At 35.5% G+C, this 17,407-nt stretch overlaps 1 protein-coding gene across 1 annotated transcript in view; it reads left to right on the top strand.

The window, feature by feature from the left end:
• The window catches only part of GRID2 (glutamate ionotropic receptor delta type subunit 2), a 1,260,684-nt gene that overhangs the window by 1,004,636 nt on the left and 238,641 nt on the right, over positions 1–17,407 (top strand). The window contains exon 12 of the mRNA XM_036411398.2: positions 9,450–9,588. Within this exon, the coding sequence (XP_036267291.1) occupies positions 9,450–9,588 (139 nt within the window). The remainder of the gene's footprint in view (positions 1–9,449; positions 9,589–17,407) is intronic.

Genomic DNA, 17,407 nt, shown 5'->3' with positions numbered 1-17,407 from the left:
GCCAATGCATTATGTTATTCCTTTAACAAATTGTATATGCAAGATAATACATACAGTAGCAAGGTTGACATGTTTTTTGATGTGGCAAGTGAGTCACATCAAAATGCAAATCTGTGTCAGAAGATTTTCCTTATAACAGAGGGGTCACTTGGAAAATAGAAATTTCAAAAGCTTCTGCAGAATGATGTAGGGAGGCTCCCACTCATTGAGGGTAGAGGGAGTTTGGAATCAAAACACCCAGCTCTCGAGTTAGACTTTTGCTCACCGTGATATGTCAGGAACTGCCAGTTTAATTTCCGCCATGCCTGAGCAAAGTGAGGTTGTGTTTTTAATTTAGCAGATAATTTCTTGTCTTTTACCTGGTTGTCTCCTCTAGAATCCTGATCCTATGGAAATACCATTTGTTTCCCTAAATGTGTACATAAAAAAAAAAAAGAAAAAAAGAAAAAGAAAGAAAAAAAAGAAAGGGAAATAATGGTCTTTGGTGAAGCCATGCTTTTCTCTTCTTTCTAATTTTATTTAGTTTTTTAAATGGGAAAATATTATTTACATACAGAAAAGACAATAAAACTTAAATATGCTGCTCAATCAATTATCAGCACTAGGACACCTGTGCAATTACTACCCAAGGAAAGATAGAACATTGCCAGTGACACGGCTCCCAGTGCCCTGTCTCAATCTTTATTTTCTAACTCCAGAAGTAACCACTGAAGGGATAACCACTACTACTCATGTTGCTTGTTTCTGTAAAACTATCATACAGAAACTATCGTGCATTCTTTTGTTTGTTTGTTTGTTAATCCTCACCCAATGATATTTTCTTCATTAATTTTTAGAAAGAGTGGAAGGGAAAGGAAAAGAGAGGGGGTGGGGGTGAGAGAGATGTGAGAGGGAGACACATTGATTGGTTGCCTCCCACATGCACCCCAACCAGTGCCAGGGATTGAGCCTGTAACCTATATACATGCCCTTGACCAGGAATCGAACCTGAGAACCTTCAGGATGTCTGCCAACACTCTAACCACTGAGCAAAATGGGTGAGGCCCATTATGCATTCTTTTACTCAAAAGTTAGTTTGATCCCAGCCAGCATGGCTCATTTCAAAGGAAGTTACAGTTCAAGTCCCAGTCAGGGCACATGCCTAGGTTCTGGGCTCAGTCCCCAGTGTGGGGCATACAGGAGGTAGCCAATCAATGATTCTTTCTCATCACTGGTGTTTCTGTCTCTCCCTTCCTCTCCCTTCCTCTCTGAACTCAATAAAAATATAACATTTTTTAAAAGTTTAGTTTGTGAAATCCAAATATGGGTCATATATAAATGAAATCTGTTCTTTTCATTCCAATGTAATATTCCACTATATAAATATAGCAGATTTTATTTATACATTCCACTCTTCAAGGATGTTTAGGCTGTTTCCAGTTTGAGGCCATTATTAATAACTAGAGGCTCAGTGCACAAAATTTGTACATTGGGGGTGGAGGGGTGTCCCTCAACTCAGCCTGCACCCTCTCCAATCTGGGACATCCTTCTCACAATCCAGGACTGCTGGATCCCAACTTCTCACCTGCCTGCCTTCCTGATTGCCCCTAACCACTTCTGCCTGCCAGTGTGATCACCCCTTAAACACTCCCCTGCCAGCCAAACTGATGCCTAACTGCTCCCCTACCAGCCCTATATCCACTAATCGCCCTCCCCTGTAGGCCTGATCACCCCTAACTGCCCTCTCCTGCAGGTTTGGGTCCCCCCCAACTGTTCTTCCCTGCAGGCCAGATCACTTCCAACTTCCCTCCTCTACCAGCCTGGTCACCCCTAACTGCCCTTTCCTGATGGCCTGATCACCCACAACTGCCCTCTTTTGCAGGCCTGGTCCCTTCCAACTACTCTCCCATGCTGGCCATCTTGTGTCCACATGGGGGCAGAATCTTTGACCACATGAGGGCAGCCATCTTTTGTGTTGGAGTGGTGATCAATTTGCATATTACTCTTTTATTAGATAGGATAGAAGCCTGGTGCATGGGTAGGGGCCGGCTGGTTTGCCCTGAAGGGTGTCCTGGATCAGGTTCGGGGTTCCCTTGGGGCATGGAATGGCCTGGGTGAGGGGCCTATGGTGGTTTGCAGGCTAGCCACACATCCCCTGGTGACCTAAGAAGAGGCCTTGGTATCTGGGATTTATTTATCTTCTATAATTGAAACTTGATAGCCTTGAGTGGAGTCTAGGGCTGGCCAGGGTATGCAGGAAGCTTGGCCTCCTCCATTGCCAGGAAAACCCAAGCCTCCTGCTCATTTCGTGGCCACAGCCATCTTGGTTGGGTTAATTTGCATACTTGCTCCTGATTGGTTAGTGGGTGTGGCTTGTGGGTGTAGCAGAGGTATAGTCAATTTTCATATTACTCTTATTAGATAGGATGTTGCTAGGAACATTCTTGTGTATGTCACTTGGTACACATATTCCACTTTAGAGTATGTACCTAAGAATTGAAATTGCTAAGTCTTTAGATATGCATATAATAGTGTTCAGAAATACTGCCAAATTATTTATCAAAGGATAAACAAATTCACAATCCTAACAACAGGGTACAAGCATTCTGGTAACTCCACATCTTTGCTAACACTAGATATTGTCTATTTTTTTTATTTTAATCATTCTCGTGGCTCTGTAGTAGTATTACATTTTTCTTTTGGTTTTTATATCCTTGATAACAAATGAGATTGCTACTTTTCCACATATTTATTAGACTTTTGGTTAGCTTTTATGAAGTTTCTCACCCATTTTTAAAATTATTATCTATTTTATAAAAGTTGTTAGTATATATTGATGGATTTTTGTTAGCTATGTGTATTGCAAATATCTTCTCCTGTGGCTTGTATTTTTACTTCCTTTATGCTGTCTTTTAAACTATAAAGTATTATTGTAGAGAAATGTATCAATCTTTCCTTTAGTGCTAATGCATTTTTAACTCTGTTCAAGAAGTCTTTGCTATCCAATCTTGTGGATATAATGGATATATTCCTTTTTTTTAAATCTTTATCCAAGAATGTGTTGTGGGTTTGTTGTTGTTGTTGTTCCATTGATTTTAGAGAGAGAGGAAGGGAGAGAGAGAAACATCAATGTTAGAGAGAAACATCACTTGGTTGCCTCCCATACCTGTCCTTATCAGGAGTCAAAACCTCAACCTAATATGTGCCCTTACTGGGGATCAAACTTGCAACATTTTGTTGTATGTGATGATGCTCCAACTGACTGAACTGAATCACCCAGCCAGGGCATGCATGTATCTATTATTTTATCTTATTATGTATCTATTATTTTATCTTATTTTCTAGAATTTTTATCATATATATATATATATAACTTAATATTGATTTTTATAAATGTTATGTGATTATACAAGTTTCATTATTTTTCATATATATCCAAATTGACCTAATAATACTTATTAAAAAGACCTCTCTTACTGTACAGTATTGCAGTGCCAGTAGGGGGTAAATCACATATTAAATACACATGGATAATTTTCATGGATGTGGTCTATCCTTGTACAAATAACACACTGTTTTAATTACCATGCAAAAGTAGTCAGTTAGAACCAGTCTTTTCTTCTTCTGGGAATTGTCTTGGCTATTTTTATCTTTTTGAAATTTCATATAAATTTTACATTCAGCTTTTCTATCACTCTTTTCTTCCTCTCTCTCTCTCCTCCTTACACAGAGAACCTGGGATTTTTATTGGCAATTCACTAAGTCTATATATCAATTTGTGAAGATTTTGTATCTTTATAATACTGAGGCTTTCAATCAATAAACATATTTGTTCATTTTGTTAACCTTATTTTGTTTCATTGAAAGATGTTTTATAGATTTTAATTTAGAGGTCTTTCACCTTTATTCCCGGGTGTTTGATGGTTTTAATTGCAAATAAAATATATTTTAATTCCACATTTTAAAAGTTTGTTGCTGATATATACATACTAGTATATTTTTTATTTTTTAACACTTTACCATAGAAAACTAATAACTAGCTTAATTTTAGAAAATTATGCTGTATTCTCTTAGATTTTCTACATATATAATCATATCATCTCCAATTCATAACTTTTATTTAATTCTTTCCAATCCTTAGTATTTTTAGTTATTTTTTGTCTTGTTGCACCACATTGTTGAGTCCCTTCAATTGAATAGAAGTGATAACAGCTTGTAGGCTTTAGATGGTTTTTAAAAATACTTATTTATAAGTAATGATGTTTCCTATAGAGATTCTGAAAATACTCTTTGTGGGACTAAATATAGTTCTCTTATTTCTACTTTGCTGAATTAATTCTAGGTTTCTTTTTAAAGACTGGATTGACTATTATCTGCCCCTTTTCTGCATATACCAAGATGATTATAGGACTTTATTCCTTTGTATTGTTAATGAAGTAAATTCCAATGTTGATTTTTGAGCTCTAAACCATCCCTTGCTTTCAGATAATAAATCCAATATGCTATTTATTTATTGCAATTTTCACTTTGCTAATTTATGTTGTCTTTTGTATCTATAGTCATGAAATATTTGCCTGTAATTTTCCTTTCTATGATTTGATCTTGTCTAATTTTGTTATCTAAGTTGTGCCTTTTCTATAAAATGTTTGGAAAGTTACCTTGCCTTTTTTCTAATTCAAGAAAACTCATGTAAAATTAGAGTGAATTTTATCAGAACATGTTATATTATTCCATGTAAGGCCTTGAATATTTTGGTGGGTAATTTTAAATTATGAATTCAAAAATATTTAATAGTTATAAATCATTTAAATTTTCTATTTCTTTTTGTGGCAACTTTTCTAGGAATTTGGCCATATCATCTCAATTTTCAAATTAATTGGCATAAAATTTTATTAAGAACTTATTTTTATCCTTTCAATGTCTATTACATCTGCACAAAGTACGCTTTTTCCTCCTATTATTTATTTTTTGTGCCTTTACCTAATTTTGTGATCATATTAATAGTTTTCAAGGTCTTTTCAAGTGACCAAACTGCTGTTAGATTAACCTTCTCTATTGTACTTTTTATCTATTTTATTGATTTTTGTTCTTACCTTATTATTTTCTTTTTTAAGAAATATACATTTTATTGATTTTTTACAGAGAGGAAGGGAGAGGAAGAAAGAGTTAGAAACATCAATGAGAGAGAAACATCATTCAGCTGCCTCCTGCACACCCCCTACTGAGGATATGCCTGCAACCAAGGTACATGCCCTTGACTAGAATGGAACCTGGAACCCTTCAGACCGCAGGCCAATGCTCTATCCACTGAGCCAAACCGGTTAGGGCTTATTCTTTTCTTATTTATTCTTTCCTTGCTTCTATGTTTTTTAGGTTGTCATTGATTTAAACTTAAAATTGATGAGATCATTGGTTTTTAGCCTTCTTTTCTTACACATTATAGGCAAGGAATTTCCCCTAAACACAAAGTTAGTGGCATCCCATCAGCTATTTAAATGTGGAGTTTTGGTATGGAGTATTTTTATTATTATAATATTCAAAATATTTTATTTCTCTGTGACTTTTCTTTGATCAGTGGCTTAATAGACTTTCAACTATCGATTTCTAAGCACATGAAGATTATCTGATTTTCTTAGTCTTATCCTCATTTGGCAAGCCCTGGGCCTTAATTTTTATAGCTACTTAACCTTTGAAGACTTTCAAAAGCATTACTCAGCTTCTCAGTCTCTTGATATTTTCATGATAAATTGGCATTTATCCTTCAGGGAAAAGTAGTTCTAAATATAAGGTCACATTTATGAGGTTTATTTTTTTTTCTTTGATATATTGGTCTCTTAATTTTCACTGCCTCTTCAGCTCTTAAATGCATTACATGCTCAATTTTTCTATATAGTTGCTCTCAGTAGGATTATCCAGAATTACAAAAATTGGAAGTCAAGACTCCCATTACTTTTAGCATTTAATTTGTAAGTGCAGATAGCAAATAAAATATTATTTTATTTAGATTCTCCAAAAATATTTGAGTTACCCAAAGTGCAGAATATATGCCATGGATGAAGAAAGTTCAACAATTATTCTTTCATATAAGTGATATCAACTCTGTTAAAGGTTCAACTTTATGAAACTAACCTTCAATTAGCCTTTTCAGTCATTAATTTTTGTCCCATTTTTGTTATACACATCTTTCCATTTTTAGCTATCATTTTGTTCATATTTTATTATTTTTTTAATTGTCATTTTATGCAGGAAGTTGCCATGTAGATTTAAAAATATTTTCTTTTGCTTTATCTTTTAAAAGTTGGCTCAATATTTTCCTTAAAGAGGAAAATATCTGAAATACATTACAATTGCTTTTGAAAAATGTGTATCTGATATCAGAGGTTATCCTGTTCTGAGTATATTACATCAGGAAAATAGCCAAAGGATATATTTGACCTACACTGAAAATTTAGATATTACTGGGTGAAAAATAATAATTTGCATAAAAATCTGCCTGATATTATAATTAATTGAATCCATTTAAGTCATTCACATATTGATGGACCTAGGCAAATCTAGTATTATATATCCTTGATTTATTTTTAGTATTAACATAAGCCTAGTTACTTTTTAAAGTATTATTAATTTTATACAAAACATATATTAATTCAATAAATATTTACCTACCTGATAGGGAACAGAAACTGTTCCTATATCAGAAACAATATAATGAAGGAGAAAAATAAATAAAAATATATGAAATATGGTGAGATATTATTTTTAAAGATAAGAAGATTGCTAAGAAACCAGAAAGGATATATGTACCCCTATGTTCATAACAGCACAATTTATAGTAGCTAAGATTTGGAAACAGCCTAAGTGCCCATCAGCAGATGAGTAGATTAAAAAACTGTGGTACATCTACACAATGGAATACTAAGCCATTACAAAAAAAGAAGGAACTTTTATTATTTGCAACAGCATGGATGGAACTGGAGAGCATTATGCTAAGTGAAATAAGTCAGTCGGAGAAAGAGAAATCGCACATGATCTCACTCATATGTGAAATATAATGGTCAACATAAACTGATGAACAAAAATAGATCCAGAGACAAATGGAAAGGGGGATGGGTGGAGGGGGGTGGTTAGAGAGCAACCAAAGGACTTGTATGCATGCATATTAGCATAACCAATGGGCACAGACACTGGGGTGGTGGGGGCTTGCCTGGGGTGGGAATGGCTGGGAATGGGGGGGGGGTCAATCAGGGAAAAAGGAGGCATATGTAAAACTTTAGACAATAATAAAAAATAAATAAACGAAAAGGAGATTGCAAGTAGGGGTAACACACTATTGCAAGTATGGGTACGGGTAAAGAAGAGTATTATTGAGCAGAAATTCCAATAAATTGAAGAGAAAAGTCATTTTAATATAAAAAAGATAATTCCTGGCATAAAACATTGTAAGTTCAATGGTCCTATGACAGAAATCAACATAGGAAAAAATTGCAAAAAGGTTATCAAGATAGTGGAATAAGATATAATGTAATAAAGTTGACCTTATATTAGTCATATAGGCACTGGTATGCTTTGGTAGAGATTTTGGCTTTTTTTTTTTTTTCAAGACTGATGGCAATCCACTGGAAGTTTTGATCAGGGGAATATTGTGATCACATTCTCATTTTTAAAGTGCATAGAAGGAGACTTGACTTGGGGTAGTCAGCATACAATACAATGTACAGATGATGTGTTGTATAATTGTGCACCCGAAACCTATATAATTTTGTTAACCAGTGTCACCCCAATAAATTCAATTAAAAAAAAATACACACACACACACACACACACACACACACACACACACACAGAGTGGCTAGATTATTATGATCTCTGAACGCATAATAATCTGGTCTCTCTCTCTCTCTTTCTCTCTCTCTTTCTTTCATTTTTTTTTAATGTGCACCATGGTGAAAGAATTCGGAATGGTAGTGCTCAAGATGTAAACAGTGAATCATTTAAATGGTTTAGCAGTATAGTCAAAGGAAAGGTGATAGAAATGGAATTGATGAGATGAGGTAGGATTTGTATGTAGTTTGAAGGTAAAGGTGACTGGACATGCTACTGGACGGAACGTTGAAAATATTTGGTCTAAGCAAGAGAGTGAAGGGTGGTGCTATTCCTTGAGACAGTGTGGACTGAATTTAGGAGTGAAAATAAAGTGTTTCGTTTTAAATGTGATGTTTGAAATATCCATTAGATTCCAATGGATATTTGGAATCCTATCTAATAAAAGAGTAATATGCAAATTGACTGTCACTCCAACACACAAGATGGCTGCACCCATGTGGACACAAGATGGCCACCACAAGATGGCCAGCAGGGGGATGAAAGTTGAGGGCAATCAGATCAGCAAGGGAGGGCAGTTGGGAGAGACCAGGCCTACAAGGGGGGGCAGTTGGGGGTGATCAGGCCTACAGGGCAATTAGGGTTAACTGGGCCGGCAGAGGAGGGCAGTTGGGTAGAACCAGGTCTGTAGGGGAGGGCAGTTGGATGCGACCAGCCTGGCAGGGGAAGGCAGTTAGGGATTACCAGGCCAGCAGAGGAGGGCAGTTAGGGTCAATTGGGCTGGCAGGGGAGCAGTTAGGTGCATTCAGGCTTGGCAGGGCAGTGGCTGGGAGGTGATCAGAATGGCAGGCAGGCTAGCAGTTGGGAACCAGCATTGGAGAGGGTGCAGGCTGGCCTGAAGGACACATACACCCCTCTTGCCATGCACGAATTTCATGCCCCAGGCCTCTAATTTATCTATATCTTTCTAGATAGACTGGAACTTGAGTGTTATCAAAATATACTGTGATGATATTCAAAATTAGGAGACTTGAGATTAGTTGGGGTGGATATGTGGACAGAGAACAGATGCAACCTAGAGAGGAATCCCAAAGGCACTCCAACATTTAGAAGATGGAGAGGAAGATTCTACAAGATTATAAATAGTAACTAGTAAACTAGGAGAGCAACTTATATGTGATGCTGCTGAAGCCAATACTAATTTAGGTGACCCCAAGATCATTGGTAACCTATGATCCTAGGGAACTTAACAACAACAAATATTCGATATTACATATTGAACTAGAAATCTGAAAAAGTTATATTAAACAGAAGCATAAAGTATTTATATCACCTAACTGGTGTATATCTGTGGTTATAAAAAGAGGATAATTAATTCTAGGGTTGAACAAAAAGATGGAAGAAATATCATTTAAACACATTATACTAAATGTTTATCATGCTTCTTTTTTACTGGATCCCACATAGTCTCATAAAAGATAATTAAATGTGAAGTAATGAACATAAGCAGAATACCAAAATCTATGCTGATGTTATGTGCAAAGACTTTTCACTACTTAAGAATTAACTTGATATTGAATGTGTATGAGCTCAGAATGCTCAGTTAATACTTGTTGATGTTCTCTTATTCTTTTTGCTTCTTTCCACAGGTGGGGAGGTCCCATACACAACACTGGCTACCAGAATGATGATGGGTGCTTGGTGGCTGTTTGCTTTGATTGTCATCTCATCTTACACAGCAAACCTTGCTGCTTTCCTCACTATCACCCGCATTGAAAGCTCCATTCAGTAAGTAGACAAAGATTCCAGTAGCCACAAAGCATGGTAAATGACAGGAGTGCAAAAACACTTAATACATATATGGCTTCTGATAATAAATTTATGACTTCCCTTTGAGTTAAGGGTTAATTTTGTGATATATAGATATCACAGGATAGTCCAGCTCCTGAAAATATAGTATTAGTAGAGGTTTTTTATAAAATAAAGTGCTGGGAATAATTGGAACATTACTTCCCACATTTTTCTGAAAGAATAACAAATATTCAGAATTTTAAACTCTACAATGTATGCCTATATCTGTAAAAACGAAGGAAGAAGGAATAATAATAATACATATATATTTAATACCATCAATCTTTGCCTTGAGTCTGTCTCATTATTCACAGTCTGAGTAAATAGACAAACGTTAGATGACTAATTGATAGATTGATGATAGGTAGTGAGAGAGAGATGGAGAAAAGGGGAGAGGGATAGAGAAAGAGAGGGAAGCTATCCAGATATAAAACAACTTTCTGTTTATTTCTTTAATGCATTATATATAACTAAAGGCCCAGTGTACAAAATTCATGCATTTAGGGGGGTCTCTAAGCCTGGCCTATGCCCTCTCTCAGTCCAGGAGACCTCAGGGGGATGGCCAACTGACGACTTAGGCCTGCTCCCCATTCGGACATCCTTAGCGCTGCCATGGAGGTGGGAGAGGCTGCCGCCACTGCACTTGCCAGCAGTGAGCCTGGCTTCTGGCTGAGCAGTGCTCCCCTATGGGAGTGCACTGATCCCCAGGGGTCAGCTCCTCTGTTGAGCCTCTGCCCCCTGGGAGTCAATGCGCATCATAGCAACCAGTTTTTCTACCATTTGGTCGATTTGCATATTAACCTTTTATTATATAAGATGTGGCCATTAAAACTGCTGTTTTTCCAGCTGAAATTGTGGCAAATTGTCATTAACTGTAATGCACTTACTTAAATCCTAAAATTTACATAAGTCAATGTTCTATATATTATTTTAACAAAATTTCCCTGAAAATGTTTTATTCATCCAAAGACAAGGTAGTTTGACTTTTCCTAAAGTTGAAGAGCATTCATTTCTTAACAAAACAAATAATTCAAAATTATAATAATCAGATTGATCAAGGAATTCAAGGGGATTTAAGTTATTTTTTAAGTAAAACATATGAGTTCTTATCTTAAAAATATGTAAATGAAGTCTTGTAGTCACAAACCATTATCTGATATAGACAATACTATAAATAAAATAGAGAATTATTTATCTCTAAAGAACTAAGTAAGGCATTTTTAATTGTTTGTGGTATACAAATTAAACCCCAAAGTCATCTAATAATGACAATAGACAGTAAATTTTTTCATCCATTTACAAAAATAGTATTTCCTACTTCTCTCAACAAATCATGCTCCTCAAGTTGTTTTCACAGATAGATCTTTGGTGCAAAATCTCATACTCTAAATTTATTACCCTTATGGCCAGTTCTATGATATATGTGGCATCTATATATACAAAAGCCTGAGCAACTGTTAAGGGGGAACGGCCAGAACAACTGGTCACTATGATGCACACTGAGCAGGCAGGCAGTCCTGGATTGCGAGAGGGTGTCTGACTGCAGGGATCAGGCCTAAATCAGCAGTCTGAGATCCCCCGAGGGGTCCTGGAATACAAGAGGGCACAGGCCAGGCTGAGGGACACCCCCATTTCCAGTGCACGAATGTTATGCACCATGCCTCTTGTAGGTTATAGAACTGATGATCCCATCAGAATCATATTTTTTAAATATATATAAGTATGTGTGTGTGTGGGGGGGGGGGGTGTATTTCAGAGAGGTAAGGAGAGGGAGAGAAAGATGGAAACATCAATGATGAGAAAGAATCATTGATTGGCTGTCTTCTGCCTTCCCCTCACTAGGAACTGAGCCTGCAACCGAGGCATATGCCCTGACTGGGAATCAACCCATGTTCCTCCTGATTCATATAGGTCAATGCTCAACCACTGAGCCACGCCAACCAGACCACAATCATATTCTAAGCAATAATGAAAAGTATTACAACCACCAAGCCATGTAATCAATGAAATTAGTAAAATTATGAAAATAATAATTACTATTTATTCAACATCCATAAGATGCCAGACTATGCTAAATGTTTAACATGCATTGGCTCATTTAATATTAACAATCATCTTCTGAACTACATACTGTTAATAACCTATTTTACAAGTGAAGTTGAAAAGATAAGTAACTTGAACTAAATTATTCAGCTAGTAAATTATTAATTAAAGATTAAATCTGAAATCTTTCTGATTCTAAAGCTTATGTCTTAAATGTAACACACCAGTTCCCATCTCACACCTTACAGGATGGGCTAGTTGATTTTAAAGAATATCATTAAGGATATACCATTGCCAAATTCATTGCTAAGTATATGGATATAAATTACTGCATTTTTCAATTCCACAATTGGTCTGAGGAAATAGAGTAATGAAAGTTAGGAGATTTTTTGTTGGCCAATTTTATGGGCATACATCCCAACATGAGTAGATTATATTTACAATTGATATCTGTCATTCAAGGTAAGATTGCTTGGTAGGTCCAATAATATAAATCATATTAAGAATAGTAACTTTAAAACTTAAAATAGAGTATTTCATCTCACCAATATATTCCATATCAATTATGTTTAGTTTGTCATATTTTGAGTGTATTTAAAACTAAAAACCTATAGCTCAGATCTGATTTTGTAGCACTTTTAAATAAATAAATTTTTAAATAAAATAATTGATTTTACACTGTAAATTACAATAATAATAATCAACAAAAAGTATAGTTAAGATTCACTGAGAATTTACTATGAATTTATTAAGCATTTATTTTCCCATTTATTTCTTAAAATAACTAATAATACAGATACTATTTTATTGCAAAAGAAAAATCAGAAGTTAAACGCTTAAGATAACATTGTCAATAGTGTCAGAGGTGGAAATCTAACTGATATCAATTTGATACTAATCCATAGCCTTATCTACTGAAGTTTTTCCTTATCTAGTTGTTCTTACAATTTGTTTGCTTGAGTCACTGTTTCACTGAGTATGTAAACCTCGTTTGTACGTGCACATATGTGAACTAGTTAGTCATTACTAACTTTGCCAGCATTAATTTGAATTTAGACTTTCATATAATAGCAGAGGGAGCAAAAGCCTCTATCATATTTTTATACCTATTAGGTGTTTGGTTTTTTTTTTTTTAAATAAACCTAATGGGGAAAAATCGTGAATTCACATGATGTTTTCCTTAAGTGTAGTTTCATAATTTAAGATAACTGAATATTCATTTTTAAAAACATTTACTTCTAATGCTACTCACATTATTAAAAGTCAACAGTGAGGATGATAAATCTTTCTTTCATTTTAATCTTATCATGAGTCTAATTTTGAAAGGGGAAAATCAAAGCCAAATAAGTTAAAAGAAGCCTAATTCTCTTCCCAAACTTGAAGCTATCTTCTAATTTCGTGCCTCAACTGTTTTGGTAAACATAATTGCTTTCAGTGTTTCTTGGAAACATTCAAAGTTCCATCTGCACCTAATGTCAGATTTTCTTGGAAAATTGTAAGTGTGATTTTTCTTAGAAAAGACAAAAACTTTTTTTATGATACCATTCAATATCATGGTTTATAGTCATAAGATTTGCTCGTCCCTAATTGAAGCAATGCTTGTCAGTGTACCTTTTTCTAGCCCAATCTTGCTCTGCAATTAGCACACATACACCAACTGCATCTTCATCCCCCAAGTTCAAAGTCATCCCTCCAGACTAGAAGAGGGAGAGGTAGTTACATAGACATGAGTGAGAGGAGGAAGGAAGCAGCTACTTTTGAACAGTTGACAGAAAGTCATAGTTTGCTGGGAGCAATTCAATAAATTTATTCTTGGGAAGCATAATACATTTTATGAAATGTACCCCCTTTTGCAAAATTAGATCTTTATTGGCATCTACCTTTCTGGTTGGCATTTGTCATTAATAAAAATTTTGAAGCTGTATTTTCCTTAAAAAAGAGAACTCAAGTTTAATTCCGTATCCCTTCAATGACAGGGCAGCTCAACATAACTATGACAGATTGTGACATTTGGGGATGGGTAGTATTGAGAGCCACAATTCAGTTTCAAGGGGAAAATGTGCAATTTCTACAAGACTCTAATGACACAAGCTTTTTCATTGTCATTGAACAGTAAGAACGTGTAGCAAACTTGTTTTCAAATACCTAGAAGGTAACCAGGTTAAAAGCTGCAGTGGTGAAATGGAGCATGTGAAGCTTTGAAGGAATTTTCAGATTAAATGCTGGGTAATAACAGCAACAGCAGCTCCGTTAGTTTTTGTTGTGATGTAATTTTCAAAAAGCATATAAAAGTGAAAATAGCTGCAGAGGAAATTATAGTTATATAGTTATAGTCATTAATAATTTTAGTCAGATTAGTCTTGGGTGATAAAACTTGAAATCTTTCACTTCCTAAGGCTATAAGTGAGCTTGAGTCTATTCTAAGGGATCTGAACATCCCACCATACTTTTAAATGTAATGCTGTTGTTCTCCATAATGATTGAGGTTGGACTACACAAAATATTGAGTCAATGTAGCCACTGAATTAAGCTAATTTGGGATATGTTTCTTTCCAACCATATGGAAAAGAGCTTCATAAATATTCTATCTACTGGAGGAGGTGACTTTTTCCCTAGCATATCAATAGAGAGAGTGGTTGCAACAGACAGGTGCTCTGTAATGAAAGGATTTCTACCTTTTCTTTGCCATCAAGGAACTGTGTCACTATCTTTAGCAAATCAGTATCAAAAAAGATATCATTGCAATCATGTTTTTGGAAATGGAGAAATCCCTAACCATAAAAACTCCTAAATAAATATACTGTCTTCATACATTTAGCTCAACTAATTATATATCTATATACAATGTACACATGTACTAAGCATTGAGTCTATAAAGTTATTTAAGTGGTATCCTGAATCACAATCTACTTGGAGAGATAGCTATGTGGAATTCAATGACACAGGACTTTGCTAGACTTATTTATAAAATGCTGTGGGAACACAAGGGAAGGAGTATTTCCCTCAGTACATGGAAGAGCAGTGGGAGGAGGAAGGAAAGAATCTGTCAGGCATAACAGAGCTTCTGAGGTATCACCTGAGAGCTTGATCCTAAAGGGTGAATTTCATCAGACCAAAGGGGTGGCTTACTCATGGTCATTTGCAAAAGCAACAGAGATAGGAAACTCTTAGGATGGTGTCTAACAAAGGGTAAATGATCAAAATATCTTAATTGTCTTCCTGGATTGGGATGAGCCATGTGAGAGTGGTGGGAAATGAAAGAGAAGAAGATGGGACCACATCCTGGAGGGCATGATTCGGCTTGTGAAGGAATTTGGAATTCTTGGTGGTAATAGAGAGTGACATCATTTCAGAAAGAAAGCTTTGTCTGTGGGAATAGGTGTAGGAGTGTATGGAAACTCATTAGAAATGTCTAATGCACATATGTTCATGGCATTTAACTAGTATTCTCTACTTCATATAAGTCTGACCCCCGTATCTTCTTGTTTCAAAGCCTATTTAACCAGAAAATTCCTAAGTATTAAAGGTAATTTATAATAAATTTGGCTTGAGAAACATTATTTCTCTAGGCTAACATTTACATTTCTAGTGAATGCAGGAATATAGCCTAAGTTTATTTTTTTTTATTTTAAAAAGATATATAAAGAGAATTTTTTATTTTCTACCTCTGTTAGACAGGTAGGGAAGAAGAGAATTACTATGTGAGTAGATTCTAGAAATCACTCAGGCAACTTTTCAGATACAATTTTGTAGAAAAGCTGCATCTCAAGGTTTGTTATTCACAGACTCCATTCTGCCTGCTAATTACTTTTAGCCTTGAGCCATCAAAAAAAAACATGTTAGGCTTATTTTTATTCTCTTGTCATGCATTTTCTTTTTATCATACAAGTAATACAAGGCTATTTTGAGATAATAGGAAAGTACAGTAAAATTCTGAAGGACAAAGCATTAATAATCCATAATCTGTCATGTAGCAATAAATTCTGTAAATATTTAAGCAAACTTTCTTCTGTTTATTTTTAGGTAATTATATATACACAGGATATTGCAAAGATATAAGTTCAAAGAGCTGTCGCGTACCTTTCTCCTAGTTTCCTCCAATAATTACATCTTAAATAATTGTAGTATAATTATAAAATTAGGAAATTAACATGAGTATAGTACATTCCTATAGTTCTATGCCATGTTTATCACAAGTGTAGAAAGTATAACCACCACTGCAATACAGATATAGAGCTATTTCATTGTTACAAAATTCTCATTCTTCCCCTTTAAGTCACACCAACTCCTCCTTTCCCACCGTCACCCCCAGTGCTTGGCAACCACTAATATGTTCTCCATTCCTATAATTTTTGTCATTTCTAGAGTATCAATATAAATTGAATCATATAGTATGTGGCCTTTTGAAATGGGCTTTTTTGTTTTTAATTCAGCATAGTGCCCTTGAGATCCATCCAAGGTGTTGCACGTATCAATAGTTTATTGATTTTTATTGCTGACTTGTAATCCATGGTGTGGATGTACAAGTTTATTTAGCAATTTACCTAATAAGTGGTACTTTTTGTTGTCTTCAGTTTTAGCTATTATATGTAAATCTGATAAGAACATTTATGTGCAGATTTTTGTGTGCATATGTTTTCATTTTTTCTGGCATAAAGTACCCAGGAGTACAATTGCTAAATAGTGTGGTAGGTGAATGATTAGTTTTTAAGAAACTGACAAAATACTATCCAGTGTGGCGATACTATATTACATTTTCACCAGCATTGTATGGGATCCAGTGTCTCTGCACCCTTCCCAGCATTTAGTGGTGTCACTTAGTTTTTTGTGTGTGTGTTTTTGTGTTTTTTGTCTGTTTGTTTGTTTTGTGTGTGTGTGTGTGTGTGTGTGTGTGTGTGTGTGTGTGTGTGTTTCTTTCTTCTCTTGATTTGAGGCAATGAAAGATTCTGGCTTTCCCTGTCTGCTACTTCACTTCTTATTCTCTTTTCTCAATGATTGCTTCCTTCTATCCATTCTCTTCTCATTCAAGTTTATATTTAAGTGTGGAGTCCATCCCATAGGCTTATCTCAGTGGTTGATCATTTACCTATGAACCAGAAGGTCACGGTTTGATTCCAGTCAGGGCTCATCCCCAGTGTGTAAGCTTGATCCCCAGTAGGGCATGCAGGAGGCAACCAATCAATGATTTTCTCTCATTATTGATGTTTCTATCTCTCTTTCCCTCTTCCTTTCTCTCTGAAATCAATAATATATATATTTAAAAGAAGGAAAAAAAGAGTATGGAAATGGGGGTGAGAGCATGAGTGGGGGGAGGGTTGGGGGTAACGGGGAGATGAGGACACATATGTAATACCTTAATCAATAAAAAAATAGTGTGGAATCCAGTCCCTTTCTTCCATCCTTAAAATTGGCTTGAAAATTTCCATCATTACCTTTTCCCATTAAAATAAAGTCCAACTCCATTAGCAGAGAATATTGAACCCTTCAAAAGCTGATCAGCCTTCTTTTTGTCTGCTAGCACCAATTAACCTGTTTCATACTTGTTCATGCTCCAGTCAAACCAAACTCGTAGGACATTTCATGCTTCTGTGGAGTTTACATGCTTCCCCTTTCCCTGAAATGACCCAGAGCTCCCATCTTCTCTTCTGGCACCTTCCATTTTCCCAGGCACAGTTAGCTATTATGTATATGTCTTCTCTTCGAGAGTGCTAAT

The sequence above is a fragment of the Pipistrellus kuhlii genome, unplaced genomic scaffold, assembly GCF_014108245.1.
Source record: "Pipistrellus kuhlii isolate mPipKuh1 unplaced genomic scaffold, mPipKuh1.p scaffold_m20_p_1, whole genome shotgun sequence".
Lineage (NCBI taxonomy): Eukaryota > Metazoa > Chordata > Mammalia > Chiroptera > Vespertilionidae > Pipistrellus > Pipistrellus kuhlii.
This window is presented reverse-complemented; position numbering and strand designations above follow the sequence as displayed.